The sequence below is a fragment of the Oncorhynchus masou genome, chromosome 29 (genome assembly GCF_036934945.1).
Source record: "Oncorhynchus masou masou isolate Uvic2021 chromosome 29, UVic_Omas_1.1, whole genome shotgun sequence".
NCBI classification, from domain to species: domain Eukaryota; kingdom Metazoa; phylum Chordata; class Actinopteri; order Salmoniformes; family Salmonidae; genus Oncorhynchus; species Oncorhynchus masou.
Window position 1 is genome coordinate 94,419,303 of NC_088240.1, and position 25,385 is coordinate 94,444,687.

The 25,385-nt window shown below is 46.4% G+C and overlaps 1 protein-coding gene across 1 annotated transcript in view; it reads left to right on the top strand.

The window, feature by feature from the left end:
- Window positions 1-25,385, top strand: part of slc6a3 (solute carrier family 6 member 3) — a 44,347-nt gene that overhangs the window by 11,814 nt on the left and 7,148 nt on the right. Inside the window, exons 4-12 of the mRNA XM_064946895.1 lie at window positions 1,836-2,055; window positions 5,105-5,243; window positions 7,619-7,753; window positions 8,755-8,858; window positions 11,832-11,956; window positions 14,668-14,780; window positions 17,375-17,503; window positions 17,933-18,032; window positions 21,962-22,062. Of these exons, the coding sequence (XP_064802967.1) occupies window positions 1,836-2,055; window positions 5,105-5,243; window positions 7,619-7,753; window positions 8,755-8,858; window positions 11,832-11,956; window positions 14,668-14,780; window positions 17,375-17,503; window positions 17,933-18,032; window positions 21,962-22,062 (1,166 nt within the window). The remainder of the gene's footprint in view (window positions 1-1,835; window positions 2,056-5,104; window positions 5,244-7,618; window positions 7,754-8,754; window positions 8,859-11,831; window positions 11,957-14,667; window positions 14,781-17,374; window positions 17,504-17,932; window positions 18,033-21,961; window positions 22,063-25,385) is intronic.

Below are 25,385 nucleotides of genomic sequence, written 5' to 3' on the forward strand. Positions count from 1 at the left end.
GCTATATACAGGGGGTACCGGTACAGAGTCAATGTGGAGGCTATATACAGGGGGTACCGGTACAGAGTCAATGAGGAGGCCATATACATGGGGTACCGGTACAGAGTCAATGTGGAGGCTATATACAGGGGGTACCGGTACAGAGTCAATGTGGAGGCTTTATACAGGGAGTACCGGTACAGAGTCAATGTGTGGTGGCACCTGTTAGTTGAGGTAATATGTACATGTACAGTGCCTTGCGAAAGTATTCGGCCCCCTTAAACTTTGCAACCTTTTGCCACATTTCAGGCTTCAAACATAAAGATATAAAACTGTATTTTTTTGTGAAGAATCAACAACAAGTGGGACACAATCATGAAGTGGAACGACATTTATTGGATATTTCAAACTTTTTTAACAAATCAAAAACTGAAAAATTGGGCGTGCAAAATTATTCAGCCCCTTTACTTTCAGTGCAGCAAACTCTCTCCAGAAGTTCAGTGAGGATCTCTGAATGATCCAATGTTACAAAGCATTAACTTAAGGGGGCTGAATAATTTTGCACGCCCAATTTTTCAGTTTTTGATTTGTTAAAAAAGTTTGAAAAATCCAATAAATGTCGTTCCACTTCATGATTGTGTCCCACTTGTTGTTGATTCTTCACAAAAAATACAGTTTTATATCTTTATGTTTGAAGCCTGAAATGTGGCAAAAGGTCGCAAAGTTCAAGGGGGCCGAATACTTTCGCAAGGCACTGTATGTATAGTTATTAAAGTGACTATGCATAGATGATAACATCAATCTGAGTTTGAAGGCAGTCTGTCTGACTGCCCTTCCACCCCACTGTCTCTCCGTCTGCCCAGCCACCTAACTACCCAGCCACCTAACTACCCAGCCACCTAACCACCCAGCCACCTAACCACCCAGCCACCCACCCAGCCCCCACCCAGCCACCCACCCAGCGACCCACCCACCCAGCCACCCACCCACCCAGCCACCCAGCCCCCCACCCAGCCACCCACCCAGCCACCCACCCACCCACCCAGCCATTCAGCCATCCATCCATCCATCGGTCTATCCGTCTCTATCTTAAGGTTCCCTGACTGAGTGTCAGTATTGGATGTTGTTGTTTTAATCTCACATGCACCCAGCCCCCTAAGCTGAGACAGAGAGAATAGCTGCTGTCACTCAACAGGGAATCGCTGCAATTACATCTGATCGTTTGTTTTTTTCCCCCCTAACGATCAATGTTTTCAAAAAGACGACACGATCACTCGTGACGCTAATGGTTCCGCCTCGACAAATATCACTTCCTGTAGATTTAAAAGAGCCATTGGGAAAAGATCCAGGACGTCGTTATCGCCATCAGAACAAAAGAGATGGACCCGCGTTGGTCTTGAAGGTTAGGATGAAAGTGAACAGTAGAGCGCGGACATGGTGCTAAACTCACGGAAAGGGCAGATCTGAGGATAAATAAAGGGTAGAGAGAGGAGAGGCCAACCTTTAGACAGCTTGGCTTGTTGTTGTCTTTCATGTTAAAGCGTCTTTAAAAAAAAATAATAATAATTCTGTGTTATCCGTGTGTGTTCTAGTTCTAGTTTACTTCTGAAAAGTGTTTATGTAAAATATGTAAGAATGTAGGAGTGTTGAGGTTCATAGGAGGTGTGTTTTATTTTGAGTTATTCCAGGAACAGATATGACCTTTGGCCTTTGGGATACTTCCAGTGGATGTCAATTATTTATTGTGATATTTTTGATCCCCTGTTTTGTGTTTTCTGTCTACCTCTGCTATAGTCTGAGCCTGTATTGTAAACCATTGTGACCTTGAACTATGACCTTTCACCTTTTCTCCCCAGGTGTTGGTTTCACAGTGATCCTGATCAGTCTGTACGTGGGCTTCTACTACAACGTGATTATAGCCTGGGCCCTGTTCTACCTGTTCTCTTCCTTCACCGGAGAGCTGCCCTGGGTCCACTGTAACAACACCTGGAACAGCCCCAACTGCTCGGACCTCTGGGCCTTCAACAACTCCCTCAACGACACGCACAAGTCCACGCCCGCAGCCGAGTACTTTGAGTGAGTCTGGTGTTTCGTCTCTAGATCCGAGTCTGAACTGAGACGGTTGACTTCTTTCTTAAAGTATTTTTGTTGCTCTGACGTGTGTCAACTATGGGCATTTTTGAGAGGGATCAGCTTCACCTTTTTCTCTCGTTGACATTCACTTACACAAAGGTGCACATTCGTAAGCAGACTTTATTTGAAACCTGGACCCAGAAGACATGCCTGAGAGAGCCAGAAGTTCACATCCTGGTCTATGTGTTTCCATACCTTTATAGTCCTGGTCGTCCATGGAGATACTGTATCCATACCTTCATGTCCTGGTCGTCCATGGAGATACTGTATCCATGTCTTCATTGTCCTGGTCGTCCATGGAGATACTGTATCCATGTCTTCATGTCCTGGTCGTCCATGGAGATACTGTATCCATACCTTCATGTCCTGGTCGTCCATGGAGATACTGATCCATACCTTCATGTCCTGGTCGTCCATGGAGATACTGATCCATACCTTCATGTCCTGGTCGTCCATGGAGATACTGTATCCATACCTTCATGTCCTGGTCGTCCATGGAGATACTGTATCCATGTCTTCATTGTCCTGGTCGTCCATGGAGATACTGTATCCATGTCTTCATGTCCTGGTCGCCCATGGAGATACTGTATCCATGTCTTCATGTCCTGGTCGTCCATGGAGATACTGTATCCATGTCTTCATGTCCTGGTCGTCCACGGAGATACTGTATCCATGTGTCTACACTCCTGGTCGTCCATGGAGATACTGTATCAATGTGTCTACACTCCTGGTCGTCCATGGAGATACTGTATCCATGTCTTCATGTCCTGGTCGTCCATGGAGATACTGTATCCATGTCTTCATGTCCTGGTCGTCCATGAAGATACTGTATCAATGTGTCTACACTCCTGGTCGTCCATGGAGATACTGTATCCATGTCTTCATGTCCTGGTCGTCCACGGAGATACTGTATCAATGTGTCTACACTCCTGGTCGTCCATGGAGATACTGTATCCATGTCTTCATGTCCTGGTCGTCCATGGAGATACTGTATCCATGTCTTCATGTCCTGGTCGTCCATGAAGATACTGTATCAATGTGTCTACACTCCTGGTCGTCCATGGAGATACTGTATCCATGTCTTCATGTCCTGGTCGTCCACGGAGATACTGTATCCATGTGTCTACACTCCTGGTCGTCCATGGAGATACTGTATCCAGTGTTGTTGTTAGATTAACAGGTGTCTCGTATTTTTAGCAAAGGCGGTTTGTTTTGACATTTCAGACCTGTCATGGAGTCATGGACAGACAGGCAGTCACTATCTTTATCTCCACCTGGGAGCAATTTCATCTCGTCTGAGTCAGGGCCATTCAGTTGACACAAAGATATCCTCTCCTTCTTCTACTTTTTCTTCTTCTCCTTTTTCTTCTTCTTCTCCTTCTACTTTTTCTTCTCCTTCTCATTTTTCTTCTTCTTCTTCTCCTTCTCCTTTTTCTTCTTCTTCTCCTTCTTCTACTTTTTCTTCTTCTTCTTCTCCTTCTTCTACTTTTTCTTCTTCTTCTCCTTCTTCTCCTTTTTCTTCTTCTTCTTCTCCTTCTACTTTTTCTTCTTCTTCTTCTTCTCCTTCTTCTACTTTTTCTTCTTCTTCTTCTCCTTCTTCTACTTTTTCTTCTTCTTCTCCTTCTTCTCATTTTTCTTCTTCTTCTTCTCCTTCTACTTTTTCTTCTTCTCCTTCTTCTCCTTCTCATTCTTCTACTTTTTCTTCTTCTTCTCCTTCTTCTCCTTTTTCTTCTTCTTCTTCTCCTTCTCATTCTTCTACTTTTTCTTCTTCTTCTTCTCCTTCTTCTCCTTTTTCTTCTTCTTCTTCTTCTCCTTCTTCTCATTTTCTCCTTCTTCTACTTTTTCTTCTTCTTCTACTTCTACTTTTTCTTCTTCTTCTCCTTCTTCAACTTTTTCTTCTTCTAATTCTTCTCTTCATTCTTAGTTGATAGTCACTGCAGTGTTTCTCCACTTAGTATGATGTGTTGTTAGTTATAGGTTGTTAGTTAGTTGTTGTTAGTCATTGGTAACAGTATGATGTGTTGTTATATAGCTGACCTGGGACTGTTAGTTACCTAGCTTTTAGTGGATTAGTTGTTATAACCTGTTATAACTGATCTGTTCCAGGCGTGGGGTGCTCCACCTCCAGGACAGTGAGGGAATAGCTGACCTGGGACTGTTAGTTACCTAGCTGTTAGTGGATTAGTTGTTATAACCTGTTATAATTGATCTGTTCCAGGCGTGGGGTGCTCCACCTACAGGACAGTGAGGGTATAGCTGACCTGGGACTGTTAGTTACCTAGCTGTTAGTGGATTAGTTGTTATAACCTGTTATAACTGATCTGTTCCAGGCGTGGGGTGCTCCACCTACAGGACAGTGAGGGTATAGCTGACCTGGGACTGTTAGTTACCTAGCTGTTAGTGGATTAGTTGTTATAACCTGTTATAATTGATCTGTTCCAGGCGTGGGGTGCTCCACCTACAGGACAGTGAGGGAATAGCTGACCTGGGACTGTTAGTTACCTAGCTGTTAGTGGATTAGTTGTTAAAACCTATTATAACTGATCTGTTACAGGCGTGGGGTGCTCCACCTACAGGACAGTGAGGGTATAGCTAACCTGGGACTGTTAGTTACCTAGCTGTTAGTGGATTAGTTGTTAAAACCTATTATAACTGATCTGTTACAGGCGTGGGGTGCTCCACCTACAGGACAGTGAGGGTATAGCTGACCTGGGACTGTTAGTTACCTAGCTGTTAGTGGATTAGTTGTTATAACCTGTTATAACTGATCTGTTCCAGGCGTGGGGTGCTCCACCTACAGGACAGTGAGGGTATAGCTGACCTGGGACTGTTAGTTACCTAGCTGTTAGTGGATTAGTTGTTATAACTGATCTGTTCCAGGCGTGGGGTGCTCCACCTACAGGACAGTGAGGGTATAGCTGACCTGGGACTGTTAGTTACCTAGCTGTTAGTGGATTAGTTGTTATAACCTGTTATAACTGATCTGTTCCAGGCGTGGGGTGCTCCACCTACAGGACAGTGAGGGTATAGCAGACCTGGGTCTGCCTCGTTGGCAGCTGACATCCTGTCTAGCTGTGGTCATCGTGGTTCTGTACTTCAGCCTCTGGAAGGGGGTCAAGACCTCAGGGAAGGTAGGTGGTCCTCGGAATCTGTACAGGCTCCACATCAACCTATTTTAAGGGTACATAAATATACCTCTTTGCTGACATGTAGTACTTTTATCTAGAAATAGTGAAATTGTGTTACTGTTGACTGACATTTTTGTAAGATGGCTGTTGCATGGTCCTCAGCATCCAAGTCTCTGATGGCTCCATGTGTAAATGTCTCAGGGTACGTCAGGGTACCTATGTCCCAAATGTGGCTAGTTTTGTCTTACAATGGGCACTCGTTCTGGATGTGAAAGATTAGCCCACTGTAGAGCAGGATGTCCAGGTGAAGTCAGATCAGGCCCTGTGAGCAGAACACCAGAACAGTAGAGCAGGATGTCCAGGTGAAGTCAGATCAGGCCCTGTGAGCAGAACACCAGAACAGTAGAGCAGGATGTCCAGGTGAAGTCAGATCAGGCCCTGTGAGCAGAACACCAGAACAGTAGAGCAGGATGTCCAGGTGAAGTCAGATCAGGCCCTGTGAGCAGAACACCAGAACAGTAGAGCAGGATGTCCAGGTGAAGTCAGATCAGGCCCTGTGAGCAGAACACCAGAACAGTAGAGCAGGATGTCCAGGTGAAGTCAGATCAGGCCCTGTGAGCAGAACGGAACACCAGAACAGGGACACTATCTGTAGCTCTATGAGCAGGGTATTAAGTCCTGGCCTAGGACAGAACAGAGATGGGCCAGGTTGTTGAGTCCTGGCCTAGAACAGAACAGAGATGGGTCAGGTTGTTGAGTCCTGGCCTAGAACAGAACAGAGATGGGTCAGGTTGTTGAGTCTATGTGTAAAGAACAAAACAGAGTGGGTCAGGTTGTTGAGTCTATGTATGTAGAACAGAACAGAACAGAGTGGGCCAGGTTGTTGAGTCCTGGCCTAGAACAGAAGAGAGTGGGCCAGGTTGTTGAGTCTATGTGTAAAGAACAGAACAGAACAGAACAGAGTGGGCCAGGTTGTTGAGTCCTGGCCTAGAACAGAAGAGAGTGGGCCAGGTTGTTGAGTCTATGTGTAAAGAACAGAACAGAGTGGGCCAGGTTGTTGAGTCTATGTGTAAAGAACAGAACAGAGTGGGCCAGGTTGTTGAGTCTATGTGTAAAGAACAGAACAGAGTGGGTCAGGTTGTTGAGTCTATGTGTAAAGAACAGAAAAGAGTGGGCCAGGTTGTTGAGTCTATGTGTAAAGAACAGAACAGAGTGGGCCAGGTTGTTGAGTCCCGGCCTAGAACAGAACAGAGTGGGCCAGGTTGTTGAGTATGTGTAAAGAACAGAACAGAGTGGGCCAGGTTGTTGAGTCTATGTGTAAAGAACAGAACAGAGTGGGCCAGGTTGTTGAGTCCTGGCCTAGAACAGAACAGAACAGAACAGAACAAAGATCGGCCAGGTTGTTGAGTCCCGGCCTAGAACAGAACAGAGTGGGCCAGGTTGTTGAGTCTATGTGTAAAGAACAGAAAAGAGTGGGCCAGGTTGTTGAGTCTATGTGTAAAGAACAGAACAGAGTGGGCCAGGTTGTTGAGTCTATGTGTAAAGAACAGAACAGAGTGGGCCAGGTTGTTGAGTCCTGGCCTAGAACAGAACAGAGTGGGCCAGGTTGTTGTGTCTATGTGTAAAGAACAGAACAGAGTGGGCCAGGTTGTTGAGTCTATGTGTAAAGAACAGAACAGAGTGGGCCAGGTTGTTGAGTCCTGGCCTAGAACAGAACAGAGTGGGCCAGGTTGTTGAGTCTATGTGTAAAGAACAGAACAGAGTGGGCCAGGTTGTTGAGTCTATGTGTAAAGAACAGAACAGAGTGGGCCAGGTTGTTGAGTCTATGTGTAAAGAACAGAACAGAGTGGGCCAGGTTGTTGAGTCTATGTGTGAAGAACAGAACAGAGTGGGTCAGGTTGTTGAGTCTATGTGTAAAGAACAGAAAAGAGTGGGCCAGGTTGTTGAGTCTATGTGTAAAGAACAGAACAGAGTGGGCCAGGTTGTTGAGTCCCGGCCTAGAACAGAACAGAGTGGGCCAGGTTGTTGAGTCTATGTGTAAAGAACAGAACAGAGTGGGTCAGGTTGTTGAGTCTATGTGTAAAGAACAGAACAGAACAGAGTGGGCCAGGTTGTTGAGTCCTGGCTTAGAACAGAACAGAGTGGGCCAGGTTGTTGAGTCCTGGCTTAGAACAGAACAGAGTGGGCCAGGTTGTTGAGTCCTGGCCTAGAACAGAACAGAGTGGGCCAGGTTGTTGAGTCCTGGCCTAGAACAGAACAGAGTGGGCCAGGTTGTTGAGTCCTGGCCTAGAACAGAACAGAGTGGGCCAGGTTGTTGAGTCCTGGCCTAGAACAGAACAGAGTGGGCCAGGTTGTTGAGTCCATGTGTTCCCGTGCAGGTTGTGTGGATCACAGCCACCATGCCCTACGTGGTCCTGACCGTCCTGCTGCTGCGTGGGGTCACCCTCCCTGGAGCCATGGATGGCATTAAGGCCTACCTCAGCGTCGACTTCCTACGACTCTGTGAGCCTCAGGTAAGACTGGGGGAGAGGGGGGAGAGATAGAGAGACAGGAAGGAGTGAGAGGAAGAGAAAGAGAAAGATTGGGAGACTCAGAGAAAGAGAGCGCGAGAGAGAGAGAGAGAGAGAGAGAGAGAGAGAGAGAGGGAGAGAAAAAGAGAGAGAGAGAGGGAGAGAAAGAGAGAGAGAGAGAGAGAGAGAGAGAGAGGAGAGAAAGAGAGAGAGAGAGAGAGAGAGAGAGAGAGAGAGAGAGATGGAGAGAAAGAGAGGGGGAGGGTGAGAAAGAGAGAGAGAGAGAGAGAGAGAGAGAGAGAGAGAGAGAGAGAGAGAGAGAGAGAGAGAGAGAGGACAAGAGCGAGTTGCATTCAACTGAAATGTGTCTTCCTGCATTTAACCCAGTCAGAGAGGTGCGGGTTGCTGCCTCAATCAACATCCACAGCGCCCGGGGAACAGTGGGTTAACTGCCTTGTTCAGGGACACAATGACAGATTTTTAACCTTGTCAGCTTGGTGATTCGATCCAGCAATCTCGCTCTAAACACTAGACTACCTGCATATATATATATATACTGTATACATATTGTGTGCGTGTGTTTATGTGTGTGTGTGAGAGAGATATGCTGATGTTTATTTCTGTATTTCAACGCCACAGGTAGTCATTTAGTGCAGGAAAATATAAGGTTTGTTATAAACAATTTAATATTTCAGTATCCATGAAATCCCAACTGATGAAATGTATATATGAATCATTTGCCTTAATAAGGGCGCTGTAAGAATCTCCAGCTGTCCCCCCCCCCCTCCAGTAGCAACACACGACCGCTAAGGACTCAAAGCATCAATTTGAGAATTAGATTAGACACATGCATGCAGCAACAATTTGCTAAATTACCCCCGTATTCACAAGTGTCTTTCATCTTTCTGTTGAATGAGTTTCCTGCAATTATCTCTAATAACAGCCTTCTCCCCCCCCCCCCCTGTGTCTGTTGTCCTCTGTCCCCCCGGCTGTTTGTTGTGTAGGTCTGGATAGATGCTGCCACTCAGATCTGCTTCTCTTTGGGAGTCGGGTTTGGTGTGCTAATAGCGTTCTCCAGCTATAACAAATTCAGCAACAACTGCTATAGGTAAAGTAGAAGAAGCACAGAACAAAACCAGGGGTCCGTGTCCCAAATAACACCCTATTCACTATACAGTACTACTACTTTAGACTAGGACCCATAGGGCTCTGGTTGAAAGTAGAGCACTGCGTAGGGAATAGGGTGCTATTTGGTATGCTGCCCTCAGTGTTGATAGTCTCTATTAGAGAGGCGAACAGAGGTGACAAACTGCTGCTGAGCTGCTGAATTACAATACCTTTGAAGGCCCTACTGGCCATGTCTATAACACCAGTCTGTTCTATAGAGGACAGTAATACCCACTGGCCATGTCTATAACACCAGTCTGTTCTATAGATGACAGTAATACCTACTGGCCATGTCTATAACACCAGTCTGTTCTATAGAGGACAGTAATACCTACTGGCCATGTCTATAACACCAGTCTGTTCCATAGAGGACAGTAATACCTACTGGCCATGTCTATAACACCAGTCTGTTATATAGAGGACAGTAATACCTACTGGCCATGTCTATAACACCAGTCTGTTCTATAGAGGACAGTAGTACCCACTGGCCATGTCTATAACACCAGTCTGTTCCATAGAGGACAGTAATACCTACTGGCCATGTCTATAACACCAGTCTGTTCTATAGAGGACAGTAATACCTACTGGCCATGTCTATAACACCAGTCTGTTCTATAGATGACAGTAATACCTACTGGCCATGTCTATAACACCAGTCTGTTCTATAGAGGACTAATAACTACTGGCCATGTCTATAACACCAGTCTGTTCCATAGAGGACAGTAATACCTACTGGCCATGTCTATAACACCAGTCTGTTCTATAGAGGACAGTAATACCTACTGGCCATGTCTATAACACCAGTCTGTTCCATAGAGGACAGTAATACCTACTGGCCATGTCTATAACACCAGTCTGTTCTATAGAGGACAGTAATATCTACTGGCCATGTCTATAACACCAGTCTGTTCTATAGAGGACAGTAATACCTACTGGCCATGTCTATAACACCAGTCTGTTCTATAGAGGACAGTAATACCTACTGGCCATGTCTATAACACCAGTCTGTTCTATAGAGGACAGTAATACCTACTGGCCATGTCTATAACACCAGTCTGTTCCATAGAGGACAGTAATACCTACTGGCCATGTCTATAACACCAGTCTGTTCTATAGAGGACAGTAATACCTACTGGCCATGTCTATAACACCAGTCTGTTCTATAGAGGACAGTAATACCCACTGGCCATGTCTATAACACCAGTCTGTTCCATAGAGGACAGTAATACCTACTGGCCATGTCTATAACACCAGTCTGTTCTATAGAGGACAGTAATACCCACTGGCCATGTCTATAACACCAGTCTGTTCTATAGAGGACAGTAGTACCTACTGGCCATGTCTATAACACCAGTCTGTTCTATAGAGGACAGTAATACCTACTGGCCATGTCTATAACACCAGTCTGTTCTATAGAGGACAGTAGTACCTACTGGCCATGTCTATAACACCAGTCTGTTCTATAGAGGACAGTAGTACCTACTGGCCATGTCTATAACACCAGTCTGTTCTATAGAGGACAGTAATACCTACTGGCCATGTCTATAACACCAGTCTGTTCTATAGAGGACAGTAGTACCTACTGGCCATGTCTATAACACCAGTCTGTTCTATAGAGGACAGTAGTACCTACTGGCCATGTCTATAACACCAGTCTGTTCTATAGAGGACAGTAATACCTACTGGCCATGTCTATAACACCAGTCTGTTCTATAGAGGACAGTAGTACCTACTGGCCATGTCTATAACACCAGTCTGTTCTATAGAGGACAGTAATACCCACTGGCCATGTCTATAACACCAGTCTGTTCTATAGAGGACAGTAATATCTACTGGCCATGTCTATAACACCAGTCTGTTCTATAGAGGACAGTAATACCTACTGGCCATGTCTATAACACCAGTCTGTTCCATAGAGGACAGTAATACCTACTGGCCATGTCTATAACACCAGTCTGTTCTATAGAGGACAGTAGTACCTACTGGCCATGTCTATAACACCAGTCTGTTCTATAGAGGACAGTAATACCTACTGGCCATGTCTATAACACCAGTCTGTTCTATAGAGGACAGTAATACCTACTGGCCATGTCTATAACACCAGTCTGTTCCATAGAGGACAGTAATACCTACTGGCCATGTCTATAACACCAGTCTGTTCCATAGAGGACAGTAATACCTACTGGCCATGTCTATAACACCAGTCTGTTCTATAGAGGACAGTAATAACTACTGGCCATGTCTATAACACCAGTCTGTTCTATAGAGGACAGTAATACCTACTGGCCATGTCTATAACACCAGTCTGTTCTATAGAGGACAGTAATACCTACTGGCCATGTCTATAACACCAGTCTGTTCTATAGAGGACAGTAATACCTACTGGCCATGTCTATAACACCAGTCTGTTCTATAGAGGACAGTAATACCTACTGGCCATGTCTATAACACCAGTCTGTTCTATAGAGGACAGTAATACCTACTGGCCATGTCTATAACACCAGTCTGTTCTATAGAGGACAGTAATACCTACTGGCCATGTCTATAACACCAGTCTGTTCTATAGAGGACAGTAATACCTACTGGCCATGTCTATAACACCAGTCTGTTCTATAGAGGACAGTAATACCTACTGGACATGTCTATAACACCAGTCTGTTCTATAGAGGACAGTAATACCCACTGGCCATGTCTATAACACCAGTCTGTTCTATAGAGGACAGTAATACCTACTGGCCATGTCTATAACACCAGTCTGTTCTATAGAGGACAGTAATACCTACTGGCCATGTCTATAACACCAGTCTGTTCTATAGAGGACAGTAATACCTACTGGCCATGTCTATAACACCAGTCTGTTCTGGAACTACCAGGTATAGGAATATGTTCTTGTCATCTTCACTCTCTCTTCCAGAGATGCCATCATCACCAGTTCCATCAACTCCCTGACCAGCTTCTTCTCTGGCTTCGTCATCTTCTCCTTCCTGGGTTACATGTCCCATAAACACAGCGTGCCATTGGACAAGGTGGCCACAGATGGTCAGTATTCTCAGTGTTCTGGACAAGGTGACCACAGATGGTCAGTAGTCTTAGTATTCTGGACAAGGTGACCACAGATGGTCGGTATTCTTAGTGTTCTGGACAAGGTGACCACAGACGGTTAGACGGTCAGTATTCTTAGTGTTCTGGACAAGGTGACCACAGATGGTCAGTATTCTCAGTGTTCTGGACAAGGTGGCCACAGATGGTCAGTAGTCTTAGTGTTCTGGACAAGGTGACCACAGACGGTCAGTAGTCTTAGTGTTCTGGACAAGGTGGCCACAGATGGTCAGTATTCTCAGTGTTCTGGACAAGGTGACCACAGATGGTCAGTATTCTTAGTGTTCTGGACAAGGTGACCACAGACGGTCAGTATTCTCAGTGTTCTGGACAAGGTGACCACAGATGGTCAGTATTCTTAGTGTTCTGGACAAGGTGGCCACAGATGGTCAGTATTCTTAGTGTTCTGGACAGGTTGACCACAGATGGTCATTAGTCTTAGTGTTCTGGACAAGGTGGCCACAGATGGTCAGTAGTCTTAGTGTTCTGGACAAGGTGACCACAGATGGTCAGTATTCTTAGTGTTCTGGACAAGGTGACCACAGATGGTCAGTAGTCTTAGTGTTCTGGACAGGTTGACCACAGACGGTCAGTAGTCGTAATGTTCTGGACAAGGTGACCACAGATGGTCAGTAGTCTTAGTGTTCTGGACAAGGCGACCACAGATGGTCAGTATTCTTAGTGTTCTGGACAAAGTGACCACAGATGGTCAGTATTCATAGTGTTCTGGACATGTTGACCACAGACGGTCAGTATTCTTAGTGTTCTGGACAAGGTGGCCACAGATGGTCAGTATTCTTAGTGTTCTGGACAAGGTGACCACAGATGGTCAGTATTCTTAGTGTTCTGGACAAGGTGGCCACAGATGGTCAGTATTCTTAGTGTTCTGGACAAGGTGACCACAGATGGTCAGACGGTCAGTAGTCTTAGTGTTCTGGACAAGGTGACCACAGATGGTCAGTATTCTTAGTGTTCTGGACAAGGTGACCACAGATGGTCAGTAGTCTTAGTGTTCTGGACAAGGTGACCACAGATGGTCAGTATTCTCAGTGTTCTGGACAAGGTGACCACAGACGGTCAGTATTCTTAGTGTTCTGGACAAGGTGACCACAGATGGTCAGACGGTCAGTAGTCTTAGTGTTCTGGACAAGGTGACCACAGATGGTCAGTATTCTTAGTGTTCTGGACAAGGTGACCACAGATGGTCAGTAGTCTTAGTGTTCTGGACAAGGTGACCACAGATGGTCAGTATTCTTAGTGTTCTGGACAAGGTGACCACAGACGGTCAGTATTCTTAGTGTTCTGGACAAGGTGGCCACAGATGGTCAGTATTCTTAGTGTTCTGGACAAGGTGACCACAGACGGTCAGTATTCTTAGTGTTCTGGACAAGGTGACCACAGATGGTCAGTATTCTTAGTGTTCTGGACAAGGTGACCACAGACGGTCAGTATTCTTAGTGTTCTGGACAGGTTGACCACAGATGGTCAGTATTCTTCATGTTCTGGACAAGGTGACCACAGACGGTCAGTATTCTTAGTGTTCTGGACAGGTTGACCACAGATGGTCAGTATTCTTAGTGTTCTGGACAAGGTGGCCACAGATGGTCAGTATTCTTAGTGTTCTGGACAAGGTGACCACAGATGGTCAGTATTCTTAGTGTTCTGGACAGGTTGACCACAGATGGTCAGTATTCTTAGTGTTCTGGACAAGGTGGCCACAGATGGTCAGTATTCTTAGTGTTCTGGACAGGTTGACCACAGATGGGCAGTATTCTTAGTGTTCTGGACAAGGTGGCCACAGATGGTCAGTATTCTTAGTGTTCTGGACAAGGTGACCACAGACGGTCATTATTCTTAGTGTTCTGGACAAGGTGACCACAGACGGTCAGTATTCTTAGTGTTCTGGACAAGGTGGCCACAGATGGTCAGTATTCTTAGTGTTCTGGACAAGGTGACCACAGATGGTCAGTATTCTTAGTGTTCTGGACAAGGTGACCACAGATGGTCAGTATTCTTAGTGTTCTGGACAAGGTGGCCACAGATGGTCAGTAGTCTTAGTGTTCTGGACAAGGTGGCCACAGATGGTCAGTAGTCTTAGTGTTCTGGACAAGGTGACCACAGATGGTCAGTATTCTTAGTGTTCTGGACAAGGTGACCACAGATGGTCAGTATTCTTAGTGTTCTGGACAAGGTGACCACAGACGGTCAGTATTCTCAGTGTTCTGGACAAGGTGACCACAGATGGTCAGTATTCTTAATGCTCCACACTCTTTCCTCAGATAACGATGGAGACCTGATATGATTGTTTTGTTTTCATAAAAAATTGTTAGATGTATTGACATTTCCAGTATATTTTTCAGCCAATCATTGGGATCTCTAAATTGTTGTCATGTCCACTTGTCTTTATGACGTGCAATATTAAATGTTGTTTATCAAAATGTTTATAAAAAAACCTGCTCTGGGCTTGGTGTCAGGGCTGATTGGAAATCTATATGTGTTTATCAGCACAAATCAATTATGTGGTCTACATTGTCACCGCTGTTGATTAAACAGATGTTGGATTTGCTGCGTTCTTCAGACACGTCTCCCATCACAAAATAGATGTTTGACTAACACCAGATCGTTCATCTGTGTTGTTGTGTCCCATACAGGTCCTGGTCTGGTGTTCATCATCTACCCAGAGGCCATTGCAACATTACCAGGATCCTCAGTGTGGGCAGTCATCTTCTTCATCATGCTGCTGACTCTGGGCATCGACAGTGCTGTGAGTACAACGCTCACCATTATAGAACAAACTATGAACTGATCAACCTCCAGTTTCTGAGGTTCCAACATGCTATAGGCTAGCGGTGACAAACCCTACTCCTGGGGAGCTAATAGGTGTGCAGGCTTTTGGTCCGACCCAGCAGGATCAGGACTGGCTAGTCCTGCTTTAGGTAAAGTGCACGGACCAAGTTCAGCTACATTATGGTGTTCTGTGTTCTGTGTTCTGTGTTCTGTGTTCTATGTTCTGTGTTCTGGGTTCTCTGTTCTGTACTCTGTGTTCTGTGTTCTATGTTCTGTGTTCTGTGTTCTATGTTCTGTGTTCTGGGTTCTCTGTTCTGTACTCTGTGTTCTGTGTTCTATGTTCTGTGCTCTGTGTTCTGTGTTCTGTGTTCTATGTTCTGTGTTCTGTGTTCTATGTTCTGTGTTCTGTGCTCTGTGTTCTGTGCTCTGTGTTCTGTGCTCTGTGTTTTGTGTTCTATGTTCTGTGTTCTGTGCTCTGTGTTTTGTGTTCTATGTTCTGTGTTCTGTGTTCTGTGCTCTGTGTTTTGTGTTCTATGTTCTGTGCTCTGTGTTCTGTGCTCTGTGTTTTGTGTTCTATGTTCTGTGTTCTGTGCTCTGTGTTTTGTGTTCTATGTTCTGTGTTCTGTGTTCTGTGCTCTGTGTTTTGTGTTCTATGTTCTGTGCTCTGTGTTCTGTGCTCTGTGTTCTGTGCTCTGTGTTCTGTGCTCTGTGTTCTGTGCTCTGTGTTTTGTGTTCTATGTTCTGTGTTCTGTGCTCTGTGTTTTGTGTTCTATGTTCTGTGTTCTGTGTTCTGTGCTCTGTGTTTTGTGTTCTATGTTCTGTGCTCTGTGTTCTGTGCTCTGTGTTTTGTGTTCTATGTTCTGTGTTCTGTGCTCTGTGTTTTGTGTTCTATGTTCTGTGTTCTGTGTTCTGTGCTCTGTGTTTTGTGTTCTATGTTCTGTGCTCTATGTTCTGTGCTCTGTGTTCTGTGCTCTGTGTTCTGTGCTCTGTGTTCTGTGCTCTGTGTTCTGTGCTCTGTGTTTTGTGTTCTATGTTCTGTGTTCTGTGCTCTGTGTTTTGTGTTCTATGTTCTGTGTTCTGTGTTCTGTGCTCTGTGTTTTGTGTTCTATGTTCTGTGCTCTGTATTCTGTGCTCTGTGTTTTGTGTTCTATGTTCTGTGTTCTGTGCTCTGTGTTTTGTGTTCTATGTTCTGTGTTCTGTGTTCTGTGCTCTGTGTTTTGTGTTCTATGTTCTGTGTTCTGTGCTCTGTGTTTTGTGTTCTATGTTCTGTGTTCTGTGTTTTGTGTTCTATGTTCTGTGCTCTGTGTTCTGTGCTCTGTGTTCTGTGCTCTGTGTTCTGTGCTCTGTGTTCTGTGCTCTGTGTTCTATGTTCTGTGCTCTGTGTTCTGTGCTCTGTGTTCTGTGCTCTGTGTTCTGTGCTCTGTGTTCTGTGCTCTGTGTTCTATGTTCTGTGTTCTGTGCTCTGTGTTTTGTGTTCTATGTTCTGTGTTCTGTGTTCTGTGCTCTGTGTTTTGTGTTCTATGTTCTGTGCTCTGTGTTCTGTGCTCTGTGTTTTGTGTTCTATGTTCTGTGTTCTGTGCTCTGTGTTTTGTGTTCTATGTTCTGTGTTCTGTGTTCTGTGCTCTGTGTTTTGTGTTCTATGTTCTGTGTTCTGTGCTCTGTGTTTTGTGTTCTATGTTCTGTGTTCTGTGTTTTGTGTTCTATGTTCTGTGCTCTGTGTTCTGTGCTCTGTGTTCTGTGCTCTGTGTTCTGTGCTCTGTGTTCTGTGCTCTGTGTTCTATGTTCTGTGCTCTGTGTTCTGTGCTCTGTGTTCTATGTTCTGTGCTCTGTGTTCTGTGCTCTATGTTCTGTGCTCTGTGTTCTGTGCTCTATGTTCTATGTTCTGTGCTCTGTGTTCTGTGCTCTATGTTCTATGTTCTGTGCTCTGTGTTCTGTGCTCTATGTTCTTTGTTCTGTGCTCTGTGTTCTGTGCTCTATGTTCTATGTTCTGTGCTCTGTGTTCTGTGCTCTGTGTTCTATGTTCTGTGCTCTGTGTTCTGTGCTCTATGTTCTGTGCTCTGTGTTCTGTGCTCTGTGTTCTATGTTCTGTGCTCTGTGTTCTGTGCTCTATGTTCTGTGTTCTGTGTTCTGTGCTCTGTGTTCTGTGTTCTGTGCTCTGTGTTCTATGTTCTGTGTTCTGTGTTCTGTGCTCTGTGTTCTGTGCTCTGTGTTCTATGTTCTGTGTTCTGTGCTCTGTGTTTTGTGTTCTATGTTCTGTGCTCTGTGTTCTGTGCTCTGTGCTCTGTGTTCTGTGCTCTGTGTTCTATGTTCTGTGTTCTGTGTTCTGTGTTCTGTGCTCTGTGTTCTGTGTTCTGTGCTCTGTGTTCTATGTTCTGTGTTCTGTGTTCTGTGCTCTGTGTTCTGTGTTCTGTGCTCTGTGTTCTATGTTCTGTGCTCTGTGTTCTGTGCTCTGTGTTCTGTGTTCTATGTTCTGTGTTCTGTGCTCTGTGTTCTATGTTCTGTGTTCTGTGTTCTGTGTTTTGTGTTCTATGTTCTGTGCTCTGTGTTCTGTGTTCTGTCTCTGGTCTCTAGATGGGAGGGATGGAGTCAGTGATCACAGGATTGATGGATGAGTTCAAGTTTCTCCACAAACACCGGGAACTCTTCACCCTCTTCATCGTTGTGTCCACCTTCCTAATCTCACTGTTCTGTGTCACTAATGTAAGTGGACGAAAAACATTACATTTACATTTACATTTAAGTCATTTAGCAGACGCTCTTATCCAGAGCGACTTACAAATTGGTGAATTCACCTTCTGACATCAGTGGAACAGCCACTTTACAATAGTGTGTGTAAAGTTATTCCTCAAGCATCTAAGGAATTTGCATGAATGACACATGGCTAATATAAGAGACATCAAATGGAACCTCTCCTCTCCCCCCATCCCCTCCTCTCCTCTCCTCTCCTCTCCTCTCCCCCCATCCCCTCCTCTCCTCTCCTCTCCCCCCATCCCCTCCTCTCCTCTCCTCTCCTCTCCTCTCCTCTCCTCTCCTCTCCTCTCCTCTCCTCTCCTCTCCTCTCCTCTCCTCTCCTCTCCTCTCCTCTCCTCTCCTCTCCCCTCCCCTCCTCTCCTCTCCTCTCCTCTTCAGGGTGGTATCTATGTGTTCACTCTGCTGGACCATTTTGCTGCTGGGACATCCATTCTCTTTGGAGTGCTTATTGAGGCCATCGGCATCGCCTGGTTCTACGGTGAGGAGGGGAGAGGAGGTGGGGGGAGGATGGGAGAGGAGGTGAGGAGTGAGGAGGAAGGAGGAGGGAGGGAGGAAGAGGTAAGGAGGGAGGAGGAGGTGAGAAGAAAGTGGTGAGGAGGGAGGAGGAGGGAGGGAGGAGGAGGTGAGGAGTGAGGGAGGAAGAGGTAAGGAGGGAGGAGGGAGGGAGGAGGAGGTGAGAAGGAAGTGGTGAGGAGGGAGGAGGAGGGAGGAGGAGGTGAGGAGGAGGTGAGGAGTGAGGAGGGAGGGAGGAAGAGGTAAGGAGGGAGGAGGGAAGAGGAGGAGGAGGTGAGGAGGAAGAGGTAAGGAGGGAGGAGGAGGAGGTGAGGCGTGAGGAGGAGGGAGGGAGGAGGAGGAGGTGAGGAGGGAGGAGGAGGAGGTGAGGAGGGAGGGAGGAGGTGAGGAGGGAGGAGGAGGAGGTGAGGAGGAGGTGAGGAGGGAGGAGGTGTGGAGGGAGGAGGAGGTGAGGCGTGAGGAGGAGGGAGGGAGGAAGAGGTGAGGAGGGGAGACTCTTAGCTCTTCATGGCCATCCAAGCTGATGTCCTATTAGACCATTGATAGGGTCTGATGGGATATCAGTCTGGATCTTCCTCTGCTGTGCCGCCATGCAACACTACCTCGTTAGCTGTCAGAGGACCGGGAGGTAAAAAGCCTGTCTCTGGTGTGTCTCTGCCACTCAGAGTGTATGGTCCATATTACTATTTAGTGTTTAGGTGTTTGGAGTGGACAGAGACACATTACATACAAATAATAGTGGATTGATATTGAATATCTGAGGTCAACATCCCAGTCTGTGGTGTAAAGATTGATGGGGTTTTTGGGGGGGGGGGGGGGGTCTGTTGTGATTCTGATGATACTCGGATGTCAGAAATATAAGCTAGGCCCGATGGAAGATTCCCTTGTGCCGTGTCTTTCAATTCTAACTTAAAGGGATAGTACACCCAAAATGACAAAAGGACACATTGGTTTCCTAACCCCGGAAAACAGTCTGCGGACGAGGTATGACAGCGATCCATACTCTGGTGTTTATTTCCCCTGGCACTGTTTCCGCACGCTAACGCTTTAGCATTTGTGTCACAAATCCCATTCAAGTCGTGGCTACCGATAATAGCATTTCTCTAGCATCCTTTTCAAGTATCTCAAATTGATTGTGGAGGCCCAACAAAGTCCCTTATAAGATAGTTTTCCATCCAATTGACGCCAGATTTTCATGCGAATATTAAAAAATAGGGCATAATAAGCATAAAAACAAAATGCTAATTTTGCCACCAGAAGTGTGTTTACCTCAAGTTGACTTGTTGCAGATAGACGGCTGTGTGTGATGATGTAGTGCACATTAAAATAACTTTTGATGTTCAATTCCCATGTACTGAACACATTTTCAACTTTACTGACGATTTTGTCACAACAAATGTGGCGTTATATGGGATGTGTATCGGGCAGGGCAGGGATGTGTGTGTGTGTGTCCACTCTGATCTTGACACGTGTGCTCTAGTCAACAGTGCAGGTAGCGGTATCTCCTTCAGAGATAATCTAGTCAACAGTGCAGGTAGGCTACCTCCAGAGATAATCTAGTCAACAGTGCAGGTAGGCTACCTTCAGAGATAATCTAGTCAACAGTGCAGGTAGGCTACCTTCAGAGATAATCTAGTCAACAGTGCAGGTAGGCTACCTTCAGAGATAATCTAGTCAACAGTGCAGGTAGGCTCCCTTCAGAGATAATCTAGTCAACAGTGCAGGTAAGCTACCTTCAGAGATAATCTAGTCAACAGTGCAGGTAAACTAACCTTCAGAGATAATCAATAGATAAGAGATAGATTTGTATTTGTCAAAAGGCAGCCAAGCCTCATTTTTTTAAATTGACCTTTATTTAACTAGGCAAGTCAGTTAAAAGAAAAAGATTCTTATTTTCAATGACGGCCTAGGAACCACTAGGCTAACCACTAGGCTACCCTGCCGCCTCTACACTCTAACCACTAGGCTACCCTGCCACCTCTACACTCTAACCACTAGGCTACCCTGCTGCCTCTACACTCTAACCACTAGGCTACCCTGCTGCCTCTACACTCTAACCACTAGGCTACCCTGCCGCCTCCACACTCTAACCACTAGGCTACCCTGCCGCCTCTACACTCTAACCACTAGGCTACCCTGCCGCCTCTACACTCTAACCACTAGGCTACCCTGCCGCCTCTACACTCTAACCACTAGGCTACCCTGCCGCCTCTACACTCTAACCACTAGGCTACCTGCCGCCCCTACACTCTAACCACTAGGCTACCCTGCCGCCTCCACACTCTAACCACTAGGCTACCCTGCCGCCTCTACACTCTAACCACTAGGCTACCCTGCTGCCTCTACACTCTAACCACTAGGCTACCCTGCCGCCTCTACACTCTAACCACTAGGCTACCCTGCTGCCTCTACACTCTAACCACTAGGCTACCTGCCGCCCCTACACTCTAACCACTAGGCTACCCTGCCACCTCCACACTCTAACCACTAGGCTACCCTGCCGCCTCCACACTCTAACCACTAGGCTACCTGCCTCCTCCACACTCTAACCACTAGGCTACCCTGCCGCCTCCACACTCTAACCACTAGGCTACCCTACCTCCTCTACACTCTAACCACTAGGCTACCCTGCTGCCCCGACAGAGGATCCATCATGTCATCAGAATAAGACCCTGGATGTTTAATGAAAAGGGGCGACAAGATCATCTCTGTGTGTTCTTTACACTGTCTTGAGTGTGACACTACAGTAAGACGAGCAACCTGCTTTGCTCAGACAACATTTATCTGAAAACACACAGGCATTTTACAGGTTAAAACAGAACGTCTCCAAAGCTCACTTCTGGTTTAGACTGCTAGTCTGATCTACTATACTGCTGGTCAGGGGGTCCAGACAGTGCTGTGTGTGTGTGCGTGTGTGTGTGCGTGTGTGTGTGTGTGTGTGTGCTTACATTTGTGTGTGTGTGTGTGTGTGTGTGTGTGTGTGTGTGTGTGTGTGTGTGTGTGTGTGTGTGTGTGTGTGTGTGTGTGTGTGTGTGCTTACATTCGTGTGTGTGTGTGTGTGTGTGTGTGTGTGTGTGTGTGTGTGTGTGTGTGTGTGTGTGTGTGTGTGTGAGTGTGTGTGTGCGTGTGCATTCATGTGTGTTTGTGGGTGTCTAACCAGCCTTGTGGCTCGGGGGTCAGAGTGGTCAGCTTGCTGCCCTGCCGTGGTGGCCTCAGCCTGGGAGGGCAGACTACTTTAGCCCCAGGCTTCTCCGGGCCTTTTCCCTGGCTCCATCTCTACTGACAGGTGGCTGTGGCACCCTGTGCCCTCCACAGGAACAGCTGCCTGCTCTCCATAGGCTCCAGTCACATTGGGATTATGCCTGGGCTTTGAGAAGTGCCTCCCAGGCAAGGAACTAAGAGAGAAGGTTGAGGTAGGAGAAGCCTAGATGAGGAAAAGGACTGGATGCTGGTGGTATTAAACACGTTACCAGAATGTTAATATCCTTGTATTTCCAGTGTCCTGTCGTTTCCTCAGAACGAGAGAACTCAAAGACAACTATTGTTCATCCACAATGTTTCCTGTCTGCTGTGGTTGAAACCTTCCCCTGTCCCTCTCTTTGCTCTGTGAATGACGACTCAAGGGTTTTTGATCAGGGTACGGGTTCAATCTGAATTAAAGGTTGTCAATTCGGGAACTTATTTGGTTTTAAACTTTAAAAATTGAGAAAAAAACTTTTGTAATAAATAGCTTTTACTTTTAAGTCTATTGAGAAGTCATTGAAAATCGATGGTCTTTAAAAAAAAAAGAAGAAGATTTACTTCCTGAATTGACAGCTTTCAATTTGAATTGACCCCGACGCTGGTTATAATGACGGACCGTCACACGTTTTGAACTGCTACTGTTCCCTTCAGGAGTGGACCGGTTCAGTGACGACATCGAGGAGATGATCGGACAGAGACCAGGCCTGTACTGGAGGCTGTGCTGGAAGTTTGTCAGCCCGTGCTTCCTCCTGGTGAGTTCATGAAGAGAGAAAGTCTTTTTTTTTAGTTCACCTGGTGCAAAATGGAACCAGGTGAATAGTCCACATGCAGCCCTCAGTCATGCACACCAAGGTCTAGGCACTAACTACGGTTTGCTAGCTTCAGTAGAGGCTAGTCCTTAAGTTTCCTTTTGACAGCTCTCAGTCATGCACACCAAGCTCTAGGCACTAACTACAGTTCGCTAGCTTCAGTAGAGGCTGGTCCATAAGTGTCCTTATGACAGCTCTCAGTCATGCACACCAAGCTCTAGGCACTAACTACGGTTTGCTAGCTTCAGTAGAGGCTGGTCCATAAGTGTCCTTATGACCGCTGTCAGTCATGCACACCAAGCTCTAGGCACTAACTACGGTTTGCTAGCTTCAGTAGAGGCTGGTCCATAAGTGTCCTTATGACAGCTCTCAGTCATGCACACCAAGGTCTAGGCACTAACTACGGTTTGCTAGCTTCAGTAGAGGCTGGTCCATAAGTGTCCTTATGACAGCTCTCAGTCATGCACACCAAGGTCTAGGCACTAACTACAGTTTGCTAGCTTCAGTAGAGGCTGGTCCATAAGTGTCCTTATGACAGCTCTCAGTCATGCACACCAAGCTCTAGGCACTAACTACAGTTTGCTAGCTTCAGTAGAGGCTGGTCCATAAGTGTCCTTATGACAGCTCTCAGTCATTCACACCAAGGTCTAGGCACTAACTACGGTTTGCTAGCTTCAGTAGAGGCTGGTCCATAAGTGTCCTTATGACCGCTGTCAGTCATGCACACCAAGGTCTAGGCACTAACTACGGTTTGCTAGCTTCAGTAGAGGCTGGTCCTTAAGTGTCCTTATGACCGCTGTCAGTCATGCACACCAAGCTCTAGGCACTAACTATGGTTTGCTAGCTTCAGTAGAGGCTGGTCCATAAGTGTCCTTATGACCGCTGTCAGTCATGCACACCAAGCTCTAGGCACTAACTACGGTTTGCTAGCTTCAGTAGAGTCTGGTCCATAAGTGTCCTTATGACCGCTGTCAGTCATGCACACCAAGGTCTAGGCACTAACTACGGTTTGCTAGCTTCAGTAGAGGCTGGTCCATAAGTGTCCTTATGACCTCTGTCAGTCATGCACACCAAGGTCTAGGCACTAACTACGGTTTGCTAGCTTCAGTAGAGGCTGGTCCATAAGTGTCCTTATGACAGCTCTCAGTCATTCACACCAAGGTCTAGGCATTAACTACAGTTTGCTAGCTTCAGTAGAGGCTGGTCCATAAGTGTCCTTATGACCGCTGTCAGTCATTCACACCAAGGTCTAGGCACTAACTACAGTTTGCTAGCTTCAGTAGAGGCTGGTCCATAAGTGTCCTTATGACCGCCGTCAGTCATGCACACCAAGGTCTAGGCACTAACTACAGTTTGCTAGCTTCAGTAGAGGCTGGTCCATAAGTGTCCTTATGACCGCCGTCAGTCATGCACACCAAGGTCTAGGCACTAACTACAGTTTGCTAGCTTCAGTAGAGGCTGGTCCATAAGTGTCCTTATGACCGCTGTCAGTCATGCACACCAAGGTCTAGGCACTAACTACGGTTTGCTAGCTTCAGTAGAGGCTGGTCCATATGTGTCCTTATGACCGCTGTCAGTCATGCACACCAAGGTCTAGGCACTAACTACAGTTTGCTAGCTTCAGTAGAGGCTGGTCCATAAGTGTCCTTATGACAGCTCTCAGTCATGCACACCAAGGTCTAGGCACTAACTACGGTTTGCTAGCTTCAGTAGAGGCTAGTCCATAAGTGTCCTTATGACAGCTCTCAGTCATGCACACCAAGGTCTAGGCACTAACTACGGTTCGCTAGCTTCAGTAGAGGCTGGTCCATAAGTGTCCTTATGACCGCTGTCAGTCATGCACACCAAGGTCTAGGCACTAACTACGGTTTGCTAGCTTCAGTAGAGGCTGGTCCATAAGTGTCCTTATGACAGCTCTCAGTCATTCACACCAAGGTCTAGGCATTAACTACAGTTTGCTAGCTTCAGTAGAGGCTGGTCCATAAGTGTCCTTATGACCGCTGTCAGTCATGCACACCAAGGTCTAGGCACTAACTACGGTTTGCTAGCTTCAGTAGAGGCTGGTCCATAAGTGTCCTTATGACCGCCGTCAGTCATGCACACCAAGGTCTAGGCACTAACTACAGTTTGCTAGCTTCAGTAGAGGCTGGTCCATAAGTGTCCTTATGACCGCCGTCAGTCATGCACACCAAGGTCTAGGCACTAACTACAGTTTGCTAGCTTCAGTAGAGGCTGGTCCATAAGTGTCCTTATGACCGCTGTCAGTCATGCACACCAAGGTCTAGGCACTAACTACGGTTTGCTAGCTTCAGTAGAGGCTGGTCCATATGTGTCCTTATGACCGCTGTCAGTCATGCACACCAAGGTCTAGGCACTAACTACAGTTTGCTAGCTTCAGTAGAGGCTGGTCCATAAGTGTCCTTATGACAGCTCTCAGTCATGCACACCAAGGTCTAGGCACTAACTACGGTTTGCTAGCTTCAGTAGAGGCTAGTCCTTAAGTGTCCTTATGACAGCTCTCAGTCATTCACACCAAGGTCTAGGCACTAACTACGGTTTGCTAGCTTCAGTAGAGGCTGGTCCATAAGTGTCCTTATGACAGCTCTCAGTCATGCACACCAAGGTCTAGGCACTAACTACGGTTTGCTAGCTTCAGTAGAGGCTAGTCCTTAAGTGTCCTTATGACAGCTCTCAGTCATTCACACCAAGGTCTAGGCACTAACTACGGTTTGCTAGCTTCAGTAGAGGCTGGTCCATAAGTGTCCTTATGACAGCTCTCAGTCATGCACACCAAGGTCTAGGCACTAACTACAGTTTGCTAGCTTCAGTAGAGGCTGGTCCTTAAGTGTCCTTATGACCGCTGTCAGTCATGCACACCAAGCTCTAGGCACTAACTATGGTTTGCTAGCTTCAGTAGAGGCTGGTCCATAAGTGTCCTTATGACCGCTGTCAGTCATGCACACCAAGCTCTAGGCACTAACTACGGTTTGCTAGCTTCAGTAGAGTCTGGTCCATAAGTGTCCTTATGACCGCTGTCAGTCATGCACACCAAGGTCTAGGCACTAACTACGGTTTGCTAGCTTCAGTAGAGGCTGGTCCATAAGTGTCCTTATGACCTCTGTCAGTCATGCACACCAAGGTCTAGGCACTAACTACGGTTTGCTAGCTTCAGTAGAGGCTGGTCCATAAGTGTCCTTATGACAGCTCTCAGTCATTCACACCAAGGTCTAGGCATTAACTACAGTTTGCTAGCTTCAGTAGAGGCT